Source organism: Trichoderma reesei (genome assembly GCF_000167675.1).
Source record: "Trichoderma reesei QM6a unplaced genomic scaffold TRIREscaffold_19, whole genome shotgun sequence".
In the NCBI taxonomy this organism is placed as follows: Eukaryota; Fungi; Ascomycota; class Sordariomycetes; order Hypocreales; family Hypocreaceae; genus Trichoderma; species Trichoderma reesei.
Window position 1 is genome coordinate 1,719 of NW_006711166.1, and position 12,177 is coordinate 13,895.

Here is a 12,177-nt window from a genome sequence, read left to right on the forward strand (position 1 = left end):
ATAGGCTTATAAGTATTAACACTAGTTATAATAATAATATGCCTTAAATATAGCTAAAGCCTTATTAAAGCCTTGCCTTTATAGCTAGGCTGCTATTAATAAATAAAAATATTAAGAAGAGGCATTTTAAGTATATTTTTAAAGTTAAAAAACTTTAAAAAAGAGAGAGATATTATAGTAACTTATATAAAAATAAAATAAAGCTAATAATAATTATTATTTCTTTTTTTAAAAAAATAATACTATAGCTTAATTTTTTAAAAATCCTTAAACTTATAACCTAGCTTAAAAAGGTTAAAAAAAAGCCTAAGATTAATAAAAAAGCTAACTTAAAAAATAATAAAATTAATTAAAGCCTTAAGGCTAGCTATATTATAATATTATTATTTAATAGTACTACTAGTAGTAATATTAAAAATAATAATAATAATAATAATAGTAATATTAAAATTATTATAACTTTTAGCTATATAAAGACCTTATTTAGTTATTATTTTAATATTCCTAGGTTCTTTTATATAAAAGGTCTTAGCCTTAAGCTTAATAAAAAAATAAATTAAGAAATTAATTAAAATTTAAAGGAGTTAAAAGTATTAAAGGTATATAACTTATTATTAAAAAATAAGCCTTTTATTATTATTATAAAATACTAAATTAGTATATTATAAATATAAGTATATTCTTTTTAGTATTTTTAAATATAAATTATACTATTATAATAATACTTAATATATTAATTTTTATATTAAAAAAAACCTTAAATATAGTTTTATATAGCTATTAATTCTTTTTTTATTTTCCTTTTACTTAAGCGTTATAATGCAGCAGTTATGCTATAATAAAAGGATATGCATTAATAAAAGATATAGGTTAGGTCCCCGCCTCTCTAGTAGGGAGAGGCAGGGGCCTTGTGGCTGGGCCATTAGTTAACCCGCCGAGTAGTGCCTTACTTATTAACGTAGGAGCAGGCTTGCCTGCGAACTGCCTGCCATACTTCTCAATAAATAAATGTGTCTCTATTTTCTCAGACAATGAATAATGACTCAATCATCTCTTGGGTCAACGCTCTCGAGGGGCCGTCTCCCAATCTTCACGAGCTGATATCTGATCCAACGACCTTCAGCTTGCCCGAGAAATCGTCTCCCAACACGGCTCGAAAGCGTAAATCAACGACAAACCACTATCTCGCCAGTCCTCAGCTTGACTCCATGGCCACCCAAGGCAAAAATGGGAATATTCCATATTCCCATTTCGGCAGCAAAGGTGAAGTTCATGACCCTGCAACCCCTAGACTTCGATCTGGCAGCATTCCAACCTCTCCAGCTTCAGCCGTGGTCACTGATACCAACGGCTTGTCCAAATATTTATCACGAACATTATCAGTCAAACGCCAGATGATGCGGTTGCGTCTACAAGAGAAGGGTGTCGACTATCACCCTCTAAATGAGACTACCGTGCCTCATGTCGCTAAGATGCTTTTTCTTACAATGATGGAATACGGACGATGTCACCAAATTCTCCCACATGCCCTAAGGCAGCGAATCACCTAAAAGCTCAATAGGGGCGAAGTCCAATGTCATCAATGGCAGAATTGCTTCAAGTCTGAAAAGATTCCTGCTGACGAGTTACCTGGTCGAGTCCCATCTCTCGAAGAGACCCAAACCATCTTATCAATGGCTACCGAGTGTGAACGCTATAATCACGAAGAAGCTAGCTGGAATGCCGAAGTCCATCTACGCCTGCTTCATGGAATTTTCAGATCTCCTGCAGATAGACAATACGGCGAATTCAGTGCCATGCTGTGGTAAGCTTGATTCTCCTAATTGAAGCACCAAGCTAACCCTTGCTGCTTATAGTAGCACGGCCCGGCCACATGCTGACTTCAGGCCTGTGGCGCCTATCTCGAAGCTGATCGATCTCTGCGTCTATGCCTCGCTTGACCGGAGTCATGAAGTAGATGCTGTCACCAAGTTCAGCCGTGCTGCACCTACTTTGTCCATCAACCATACAGATTTCGAACCACTACAGCTTCGCCCTCTGATAGTCAGCATTGTGACTGAGAAGCAAGATGCCGACGCGGACACGACCCAGCTCCAACTTGGCATTTGGTATTCTGCGCAATGGAGATTCCTTCAATGGGCAGTTTGTGAGAAGCTCCTTCAACAGCGTCAGGACAAAGATTGGCAGACGCCAGTAGCGACAGACCAGGAAGACGAAATCAGGGCCCGATCAATCAGGGCATTATCAAAGCTTCCATTCATCCCCGGCATCATTATACAGGGCAACTACTGGAAGTTGGTGATCTCTACATATGCTGAAGAAAAAACTCAACTATATTCCAGCTTCGTGTTTGGGAAAACCGAAAGCTTGATGGATATCTACGCCATTGTTGCTGGCGTTCGAGAATTGACAGCTTGGGGCCGAGACACATATCTACCGTGGTTCAAGGAAAATGTTCTTACGCTTGAATAGTGTTGAAGATTTGAGGCTGAATCTTGTTGCTGGGCGAGTCTACTATATACTTTTCATGCCGAACGATCCGTCTTATCTCATACATATACGTCTTAGAACCTAGGACATACCCTGCTTCTCCCCCCATTTGCTCAAGGGCACGGATCACCACCCAGCACAACCCAATCAATAGCAACCTCCCCATCCGCATCAACCGTAAGATCCGTCGGCGAAAGGATATCAAACACCGCCGGCGACAAGTCCAGCGCAAACTCCCCCAGCGTGCCCGTGGCATTCGCGTCGTCAATGACGGCAATCACCGCAGCCGTCTGCTCCCGCGAGGAGATGAGGATCTGTCGACCGCAGTACTGCTTGTAGTTGGGCACGTCGGTGGAAATGGCCACGACGATGGCGGTAGGGTCGTACTTGTGTCCGCAGGCCGTGATCTGGTTCGGGTCGGTGCCCTTGTCGTACCATGTTGCGAGCTGGTTCTCGTGGTCGTTGCAGAGATCCCGGTTCTGGAGCGAGTTGGTGGTTCTGGTGGGAGTTGGCTTTGCTAGGGCAATAGTCGCCAGGGCGGCGAGGATGGTGTATTGGAAAATCATGTTTGTGTTGATCAGTTTTTCCAGAGACAGCTCTTGAAGGCAAAGACTGAAGTGACTTGAGATGAAAGGACTCCGAATGCCTTCAGGAGTTTTCGGCCAGCCTTATATATTCCATGGCTTCGAGAAGTCATGCATGGTATGCCTAGGATAATCCAGCGAGTGGCCGAAATGCCCCCCTGCATCTCGGAACTCGCAAGCCGGAGGAACACATTATTCATTTGTCTAATTTTAGTCGAGGTTGAACTGTTGACACCTGCCTGAATGGTTCAGAAGCAACTCCAAGGAAAAGGCTGCTTTCAAAGCAATCTTGTAGTCTTAGTCAATGGAAAGACCCATCGTGACGGAGGCATGAGCTGTCTCGCAGCATAAGCCAGCAATGCTGGAGTCGTAGAGAGTCAAAGAGGGCCCTCAAAACAGGCAACACGAGGGCGCTAAATGATGACAACCTCCCCCTTTTGCCTCCACCTCGGTCCAACATATACAGAACTTCCATCTAAAGCCGGAAAGATCTTCATTCCGAAAGAGATTCTTATATTGGTTGATGTAGTAATAGATCCTGCTTTTGACCCCCCCTATCTGACCACCGTTTCGTCCTCAAAGCTAAACTCGCACGATGAACCTGGCAACCTGGGGAAGTGTAAGACGAAGAAGATCATGGAAGCCCCTGCTTGCTCCGCCATTTCGGAACGAATATCCGAGTTGCCAAGAGACATAGTAATACGTAGCACGTTGTGTTTGTATACAGCCTTGTGTGTTTCAATGCACCGAACCATGTTGCGGCTACAACAGACTGCGCACAACGCGCCGCACACCGGATAGTCAGTTCCTCGCAGTCACCAACGGCGCAATCGGACTCGTCTTGTAAAACAGACAGTCCGGATCATACTTTGCCTTTAAGACGGCCAAGCGTCGCTGATTCACACCAAACGGCTTGTCTCCCATGAAGTCGCCAGCTACACCAAACAATTCATCAGTCCATCTGATCCAACTCCAAGCTTGCAAAAAGCAGGACAGGCAACACTTACGTTCAAGATAGTTGGCATACTCCAACGCAGTCTTGGTCGTCTGGGGCGAATACTCCTCGCTGTCGATAATCTTCTGTCGACACTTGGCCTGGATCATCCGTCCCCAATCCCTATTCTCCTGATCCATCTTGTCATTCGTCCACTCCAAGCCAACGACTCCTGCCCTATAGTCACCCCGATTGGCAAAGGCCATGGACTCGATGGGGATGCTATTAATCTTGCCCAGGTCGTAAAACTCCATCCCCATAAACGTATGCGCCAAGTCGGGATTCTCACCCGTGACCTTGACATAGTCGTCGAAAAGCTCCTGAACAAACGCCGGCTCGACGACGTTCGTCAGAGTGACCGCCTTGATCGACTTCCTCCGGCCATGCGTCGCCATGGCATTCAACAACCCGTTAACCATGTTATACGGCATCATCTTGGCCATGTTCGCAATCGGCCCCAAGTCCAACAACGGCTTGAGATACTTCTCCGCCGCCTCCTGGTCCCCGTTATAAAACACATTCGTAACAATCACCGGAGCAGGCGCCGTAGGCGGCCTCGCAAACACCAGCACAGCAGCCCCCTTTGGATCCCCAGATCCCATCATCCTGTTGAGCGCCTCGACAATCTGACTCAACTTGTCCGACGGGAAGACGATGCCCCCCGCATACACCTCGTTCAGCTGATCATGCCCCTGGAAGGTAAACTCAACCACAACCCCAAAGTTATGTCCCGCGCCGCGAATCGCCCAGAACAAGTCCGCATTCTCTTTCTCCGAGACAGACAGCAGGCGTCCGTCCGCAACGACAACCTTGGCAGCGACAATGTTGTCGCACACGCAGCCGTACATGCCGGCCAGCCACCCGAAGCCGCCGCCGAGGGACAGCCCGCCGATGCCCGTGTGGTTCACCGTCCCGCCGACCGTCGCGAGGCCCTTTTCGATGGCCGCGTTGTCCACGTCCACCCACATGGCGCCGCCCTGGGCGATGATGTGCTTCGAGGCCGTGTCGATCTTGACGTCGCGCATGCTCGAGAGGTCGATGCAGAGGCCGCCTTCTGTCGAGGAGGTTCCGCCGGTGGAGTGGCCGCCGCCTCGCACGGCGAGATCGATGTTGTTGTCCGAGGCGAACTTGACCAGCTTGGCTACTTCTTCGTAGGTCACCGGGACAGCGACGACGCCCTATGATGGTGACGAGTTCTCTGTCAGTTCTGTTCATGGACTTTAACGCAATGGCCACTTACAGCTTGTTTGACTGCGTTGTCAGCCCACCTCGCAATCAACTTGTCGTATCCCTCGCCATCGGCGGAAGTGTACAATCGTGTAGACGAGTCCAATATGGAAGCAAGCTCCTTGACTTGCTCTGGCGTGATAGGTCGTCTCATATCTGCGTATGTAAGTCAGGCTGTATCGAGCTTCAATATCGTACAATTAATAAACCCTCAATTCATAAGACTATTAAACGTCAAGTCAAAGAGTAGCACAACCACTCGCAATCGCGAAACATATATAGCACTATGCTCACAGCAAAACCACCTACCTACAATAATAGTAACAAACATGCTTTTTCAAACAAGCCACAGCTCCTCCTCCCTTTACCCCCAACTGAATCTCCAGCTCCCTCCGCGCAGTAAACTAGCGATAGATCTTACATCACATAAGCACGCCATATATAAGATCATACAAGAACCTCTCTACTTACCCCAATTCTCGTCCTTCCACAGCTCAGCGCCTCGTAAGGAACTCTAGCGGGTGGCGCTCCGGGGCAAGCTATAACAATGGACAGGCCGGGGAAACGGGGCTACGGTCAGATCGAAAGCGCCGACAAGGTTCGGACGGGGGAACAGTTCTCGGCAATACACATACTACAGTAAACGCGTGTGCGGACATGCGGTCGTTCGGTCATTGCCAATGAGAGCTCCCTCAAGTAAGCCCGATCGAATAGCTCACCATCGACATATTATATATCAATTAGTCTTCATGGCCAACGCTAGGTAGTGCCGGCTCGCCGGCTACAGGGGGCGGCTTACATCTCGGAGCTGGGAACCTTAGCACTGAACTGTATAGTGCAGGATCCTGAAGGTATGACAAGCTCCGAGTTCTCAGTCGTTGACGGAGGACATGTCGATTGAACCTTGTTAACAAATAACTAGATAGTGTCACATATTGTATCTATATCGCGTTGCTAAGCTCATACAGCCAGGGCACCTTAGCCCTTATTTGGTAGGATGGTAGCTCTTCCTTTCTCATACAGAGTTCGTAAGAAACCTTGTGGTAAGATTAGTTGACGCGTTGGGGTCATGTTAAAGCATAGCATCATGCAGCTTACAAACATCTAGTGCAAAACCGCGTTATGGGCTCTTCGTGTAAGATTAAGGGTCCAGACCAGACATTTCTCCTCGCGTGTGAGCAGCCATGTTAGGCAACACATGAGCTGCTACCTCATCATGGAGTTTGGGGCAACACTTCCTGAGAGAGCAAACCAAGTGATAGGGCCAACAGCTTTCTATTTCTCATAACGCGTCATCTAGCCCAGACTCAGCGCTAGTGATGTCCCATCAAGGGCCTCACTGTTATTGCTGGTGAATCACCCCCATCGTGAGACGAGGTTGCAACCTTTTAATACCCTTGATTACCCTACCATACCTAGAACCATATCCGTTTGCCTCATAACCATTCAGACATTAATGAGTAAAGTCATGACCGTCATGTTGACAACCCGTGCCACTGAACCGATCCATATAGTAGCAGACAGTTCTTCATCCTGTACCATGTTTTCCTTGACACCATGTAAAAAGGGCTTCATGACACCTTTTTTAGTTTTGCCCGTGGTTTTGCCCGTGACGTCTTTCAATGCATCTGTCCAAACAAGAGATAGCAAGCAGTTGAAGTTCAGTCTATACAGAGACAATTCGTCGTTGCCACCCCACTTAAGAAAGGAAGGCGGTGGAGGAAGCGACGTTGTTCTTGGCGGCCCACGACTTGATGTCGGCCTCGGAGTTGTCATAAGCTCCAGACAGACCAAATTGGCTGGGGATGCCCTCGACACGGTGAGTGGAGTTGAGGTTCTTCACCAGCACAATCTGGAAGCAGGTAGCGGTACCCTGTCGAGAAGCAATAGTGGAGTAGGCCAAGAAGTACTCCCAGATCTATAGACCGCTAATATTAGTATCTGCAATGAAAAGCCTTTGAATATCGGATCGATCGGATATCGGTAAACGTACCTTGAACCATCGCTTGCCGTACTTGGCCTCAACCTTGTCACGGTTGCCCATCCAGTTGCGGTACCACTTCCAAAGAGTAGCAGAGTAGTGGACGCCAATGGTGTCAACGCCCTTGACCTCGAAGCCAGCACCCTCCAGCTTGTCAACCACCCAGCCAAGAGGAGTCGAGGCATCGGCACCAGGGAAGACGTATTTGTTCATGAAGAGACCCCAGATCAGATCCTCGTACTGCCAAGCCTTGCGCAGACCAGCGATCTGGAGGAAGAAGATACCATCGTCGTCAAGCATGTTGTAAACCTGGTTGAGGAAGGCCGGGAAGTGGCGGACACCGACGTGCTCAGCCATCTCCAGGCAGGTGATCTTGTTGTAGCGGCCCTCGGGGACGGGAATGTCACGGTAGTCCATGCAGAGGATCTTGCTCTGCTCCTCGGGGATGCCAACCTTGCGCATGGCGCTGTTGCCCCAGGCAGTCTGGTTGCGACCAAGAGTGATACCGGTGACCTTGGCGCCGTAGTTTTCACTGGCGAATCGAGCGAGGGTGCCCCAGCCGCAGCCAATGTCCAGCATGCGCTCGTCCTTCTTGAGCTCAATCTTCTCGCAGACAACAGTCAACTTGTTGTCCTGGAGCTGCTCCAGAGACTCCTCGGTGTTGATGTCAGAGATGATACCAGAGGTGTAGATCATGCGGGGGCCAAGGAACCAGCCGTAAAAGTCGTCACCGCGGTCATAGTGGTCTCGGACCTGCTCCTCATCTACGTGGAAGAATGATGTCAGCAAATGGGTTCTTGATATGGTCCAAATAGACAAAGTTGGCGGCTATCAGCCGGGAAACTCACCCTGAGAACGAGTGTGCATAATGAGCTCGGGAATCATGCCGGTCAAGAAGTACTTGATGAGGCTGACGGTGAAGCGGAAGCTGGCCCAGTCGTGACGGTACTCCATAACCTCGAGGCAGTCACCCTTGAACTCGACATCGCCGTCAAAGTACATCTCGTGGAAGGTCTCCATGGGGATCTTGTTGGTGCCACGGTACTTGAGGCGGTCGGCCTCCTTCTTGAAATCGAGGTAGTACTCAACGGGACGGCCAGGCAGCTTGGCCTTGTCCGACTTGCGGGGGGAGACGGCAGAGACGACGAGCCACCATCCTGCCAGGAGGGGCAGATCGACGATGAGGGCGAAGAAGATGAAGGTCTTGAGGCCGCCGCCAACCTTCCAGGTCAGCCAGAGAGGCACGCCGCCCAAGAGGGAGAGCAGGATCTTGTTGTTGAACGAGTCGGAGCCCGGCCCCTCAGCTGGGAGGGGAGCATTCTTGATGCAAGGATACTAGACGAAATCAGTCAGCTCGCCGTTGCTTGCTTGCTTGCTTGCTTGCTTTGAGCTCGTCAATGGGGCAGTCTGCAGTCTTCCGGGACGCAGTGAAAGCAACATGCAGCATTGGGAATGCCAATTGCCCGTTGGGGGGCCTCAGAATGACTAGCTGGATAGATAAAACCTATCCGCGGGGTGCATTTGCTCGACGTACCTTGGTGGTGCGGACGCCGCAGTCCTCGTCCTTCTCAAAGGTCGGGGGGGTGGCCTTGGGAGTCTCGATGAACTCGAACTCGCTCTCACTGCCCGTGACGCTCGTGGGCTTGGACATCTTGACGGCACTGCCAACGGTCAATTGGCGGTAGAGGTCAAGAATCGAGGGATGTTGGTGACAGAGTTGCAATAAAAGGCAGCGCGGGCTGGGGAGCGAATTCTGGCCAGATTCCCTGTGGCCCTGGGCGGTGGAGCAAGGCGGTGGGCCAGCGGTTTCGTCGGTCTGTTTGCTGTTTGTGTGCGAGCCCGCGTCTGGATTCGCACACACAGCTGTCGAGTCGAAGAGCAAGGGGCTGGCCTGGGCGGGATCTGCTGGCGATGCGTGGCCTGTCCAATGTCGAGCTGCGCTTCCGAGGCATCGAGTGCTGGATCCGGCTTGGGAGCTGAGCTGGCTCCTTGCTAGCAGAGGGGCGGTGAGGGGCAGAAAAGCTGGCCGACGCGTCTGGTACGGCGGGGCGCTGCCGCGGTACATGTCATCAGTAGCCGAGTATTAGCCACGTAGCACATGAAAGGTCAATTCACTATTGTCAGGACCTGAGAAGAAGCGTAGAATTGGCCCAGCTGCAGGTACTGCCATCACAATTTGATGGACAATAGAACGGCTCCAGCGCGGGACGAGCCCCTCAATAGCGACTCAGTCGCTGCAACAATGCAGGTGCTTTCCCTTATCGCAGCATTGGGCCAGGACTTCATCTCTCATTTCATCAACCTCTGGCTTCAACTGCGAATTCGCATCGTGCCCATCCCGACAGACTTTTATAGACTCAATGGCGCCACGAGTTACAAGTCCTTGTAAGAAACAATTCATGGCCCTCCCAGACACGCGAACCAACCAGCGAATCCCCATATCGATGATTTACTATCTGGCCCCATGTCAACTGGACCCGTCGCTTTTCGGTTATCTTATCAGCCCGCATCAGCACTCGATAAGCTCAACTTCCCCAACCGTCTCCTCCACTCTGTGCATTGTGTCTTGTCCTTTGTTCAGCATCGCGAAGCCAACTGTCCGTGTTGTTTCCAAATGGTGATTCTGTGGAACAAGGGCCTTTGTTGTCATTCTTGTCACCCAAAGGTATCCTCATTCGAACCCTCTTCACATCGTTCGTCATTCTCCGTCGCTGACTTGACGCCCAGATCCAGGCTTCGCGTACCTTCGGAATCTCTCTCTACCTTTCTGAAGCCAAGGACTCAGGGACTTGCAGGCCCAATGCTACCTACCTAGGTAGGTTTCAATGGAAAACCTCGCTGACAGCTTTCCTAAGTTCTTGACCTTGCCAAATTCTCCATAAGATCACCAGCGGGCACATTGCTCCGTATGGCCATGTGCCTCCCAACAGGCGACTCATACACAGCCCAAGCAATCGACCAAGAGTCCAACCTGCCAACTCCCATATTGACACCTCTGTTACCAGCACGCCGGTAACTGGGATGACGAGACGCACGGTGATGGCGTCAGCTCCTGCACCATGAGCGCGGCACAGACTCCGCCCCCAGGAAACGGGTCACGAGGCACTCCCACCCTGTCCTCCGTCGCACCCAGATGCGTGTAAGCCTGTTGTCGAAGATGGCCAGGGCATCGGCGATGAACCTGCTTCACCCGAGACGAGGACAAGGGCAATACGATGAGTAGTGCATCTGCGGTCAATGCACAGGGCTGCCTAGTTCCGCCGTTTACTAGAAGGGTTCCCTCGCCGTATAGGCCAGCGGGCCGCCGTCAACACGGTCCGGCTGACGTCTGAACCCGGATTGAAACCGGGCTGCACCCCAGTCCACAGCCTGGCAGGGTAGCAATAGGGAACACCTGCTTGCAAGTAGGCACCATCCACAGATGTGAGCTCGGACGGGGTCTTGTGGTGTTGCTTGTCATGGAGATGCACCCCTCAACATGACCAAGGCCTCCTTAATCAACGTGTAGCATCAACTTCCAATGATGCTCACCAGGCGATGGTCTCTGACACCAATGCCTCGTATCGGGGTCAACGTTCTTGGCTCCACTCATACGAATTTCATGCATCCTCTTCAAGGTCCCGTCCCGTCATCGTCCCCAGATTTCGGGTTGGGAGTGAGGCTCCCAGTCCCGGCAAAGCTGACAAGCGGCCGATCCAGCTCCGCTCTTTTCCACGCACCCCGTTACATCTCGGACATGTTGCGCCTCTCACCACGTGTATCAAGTGACAGGTAAACGGGGGCGAGGGGGTGTGTGCTTCGGTTCTTAGGAGTAATGGCTCGGACCGCTCTAGCAAGGTAGCACTATGTCGAGGCTCATATCATGCTCCTTTGACAAGCCCTTCCCCGAGACCAGGAAATCGTACTACCACACATATTGATAAGGCCAGAAAGGGCATCTATTACGCCGGGTCTTTCAACTTACGTCAACCAAGGCTGTGCCTTGCATGAAGAGCCTTAGAAGTAGATGATGCTTCATCAAGTGAGAGCCCCGGCATCCACCCACATGCCTCCCTCAAGAAAGAGAGCTATTCTCTCAACGTTGTTTAAATTCTTGTAGTACTTTTCTTCAGTTTGTGTGTAATCGATTGCTCGTTTCATTATGGAATACATCGTCCCAAAATGTGTCAACTTAGTGTGACCACTGTCTAGGTAGACAAGCCCAGCAGACTACAACATGTTGCACATACAAGTTTCTCCCCCAAGTCAAGCCGGATACCAGAACAAGGAAGAAAAGAAAAACTCCATCCCGGTTCCCTCTCCATCTAGCATCCCCATTGGTTGCTTACCTACAAGCTACTAATTCCGTCGAAAGTTTTCTGCTGACTTCAAGTTCCGTGTTCTCCTTGCACCCTGCTCCCTTTCCCTCTCCTCCCACAAGTACAAAACTGATACTAGACTATTCACCCGACACTCCCCTTCTCAACCCAATCCCAGTACAGTTAAAACAAGGAACTGCTCAGCTACGACTCAAAGGCGAATAACCCCGTCAGCAATCCTGTAAGCGAAGGAAAGCAGAAAACGTCATCGGCGAACAAGGGGGACGGGCCCTATTCCCCATGTTCTCTCGTGCAGTTCTCCCGGCTCTGGTCTCGATTTCTCCGTATTTCCAGCTTGACGGGCGCAGCAAGACATACTTCTCTGCCTTATTCAACCGTTTCCTTTTCTCTTAGACTACACTAAGGTATACTAGTCTGTCATCATGGTAACGACGGATATACCTACGCCAAGCCGGAAATGCAGTCAAATGCAGAGATAAAACCCATACATCAGCACAGCCTTGCGTGAACAAGACATTTTACACCTGACGAGATAACAATATGTAGACCCAGTAGGAATAGACAAATAAGACCTCTAACACG

General features: G+C 49.8%; 4 protein-coding genes across 4 annotated transcripts; 1 reads left to right on the top strand and 3 right to left on the bottom strand.

The window, feature by feature from the left end:
• Positions 1 to 1,031: 1,031 nt before the first annotated feature.
• TRIREDRAFT_123188 (uncharacterized protein) lies at positions 1,032 to 2,472 on the top strand (the record flags this gene model as incomplete). The annotated part of the gene is made up of 3 exons (XM_006967713.1): positions 1,032 to 1,463; positions 1,590 to 1,804; positions 1,857 to 2,472. The coding sequence occupies 3 exons, from the start codon at positions 1,032 to 1,034 to the stop codon at positions 2,470 to 2,472; spliced, it is 1,263 nt and encodes a 420-aa protein (XP_006967775.1).
• Positions 2,473 to 2,603: 131 nt separating this feature from the next.
• Positions 2,604 to 3,056, bottom strand: TRIREDRAFT_110117 (uncharacterized protein; the record flags this gene model as incomplete). The annotated part of the gene is made up of 1 exon (XM_006967800.1): positions 2,604 to 3,056. One exon carries the CDS (start codon positions 3,054 to 3,056, stop codon positions 2,604 to 2,606), a length of 453 nt encoding a protein of 150 aa, XP_006967862.1.
• An 819-nt stretch (positions 3,057 to 3,875) lies between these two features.
• Positions 3,876 to 5,449, bottom strand: TRIREDRAFT_66726 (uncharacterized protein; the record flags this gene model as incomplete). The annotated part of the gene is made up of 3 exons (XM_006967801.1): positions 3,876 to 4,009; positions 4,082 to 5,246; positions 5,309 to 5,449. 3 exons carry the CDS (start codon positions 5,447 to 5,449, stop codon positions 3,876 to 3,878), a joined length of 1,440 nt encoding a protein of 479 aa, XP_006967863.1.
• A 1,219-nt stretch (positions 5,450 to 6,668) lies between these two features.
• TRIREDRAFT_80509 (uncharacterized protein) lies at positions 6,669 to 8,956 on the bottom strand. The gene is made up of 4 exons (XM_006967802.1): positions 8,811 to 8,956; positions 8,125 to 8,611; positions 7,289 to 8,040; positions 6,669 to 7,213 (listed from the first exon to the last, which is right to left on the bottom strand). Exons 1-4 carry the CDS (start codon positions 8,925 to 8,927, stop codon positions 6,995 to 6,997), a joined length of 1,575 nt encoding a protein of 524 aa, XP_006967864.1. The 5' UTR covers positions 8,928 to 8,956; the 3' UTR covers positions 6,669 to 6,994.
• Between the last annotated feature and the right edge of the window lie 3,221 nt (positions 8,957 to 12,177).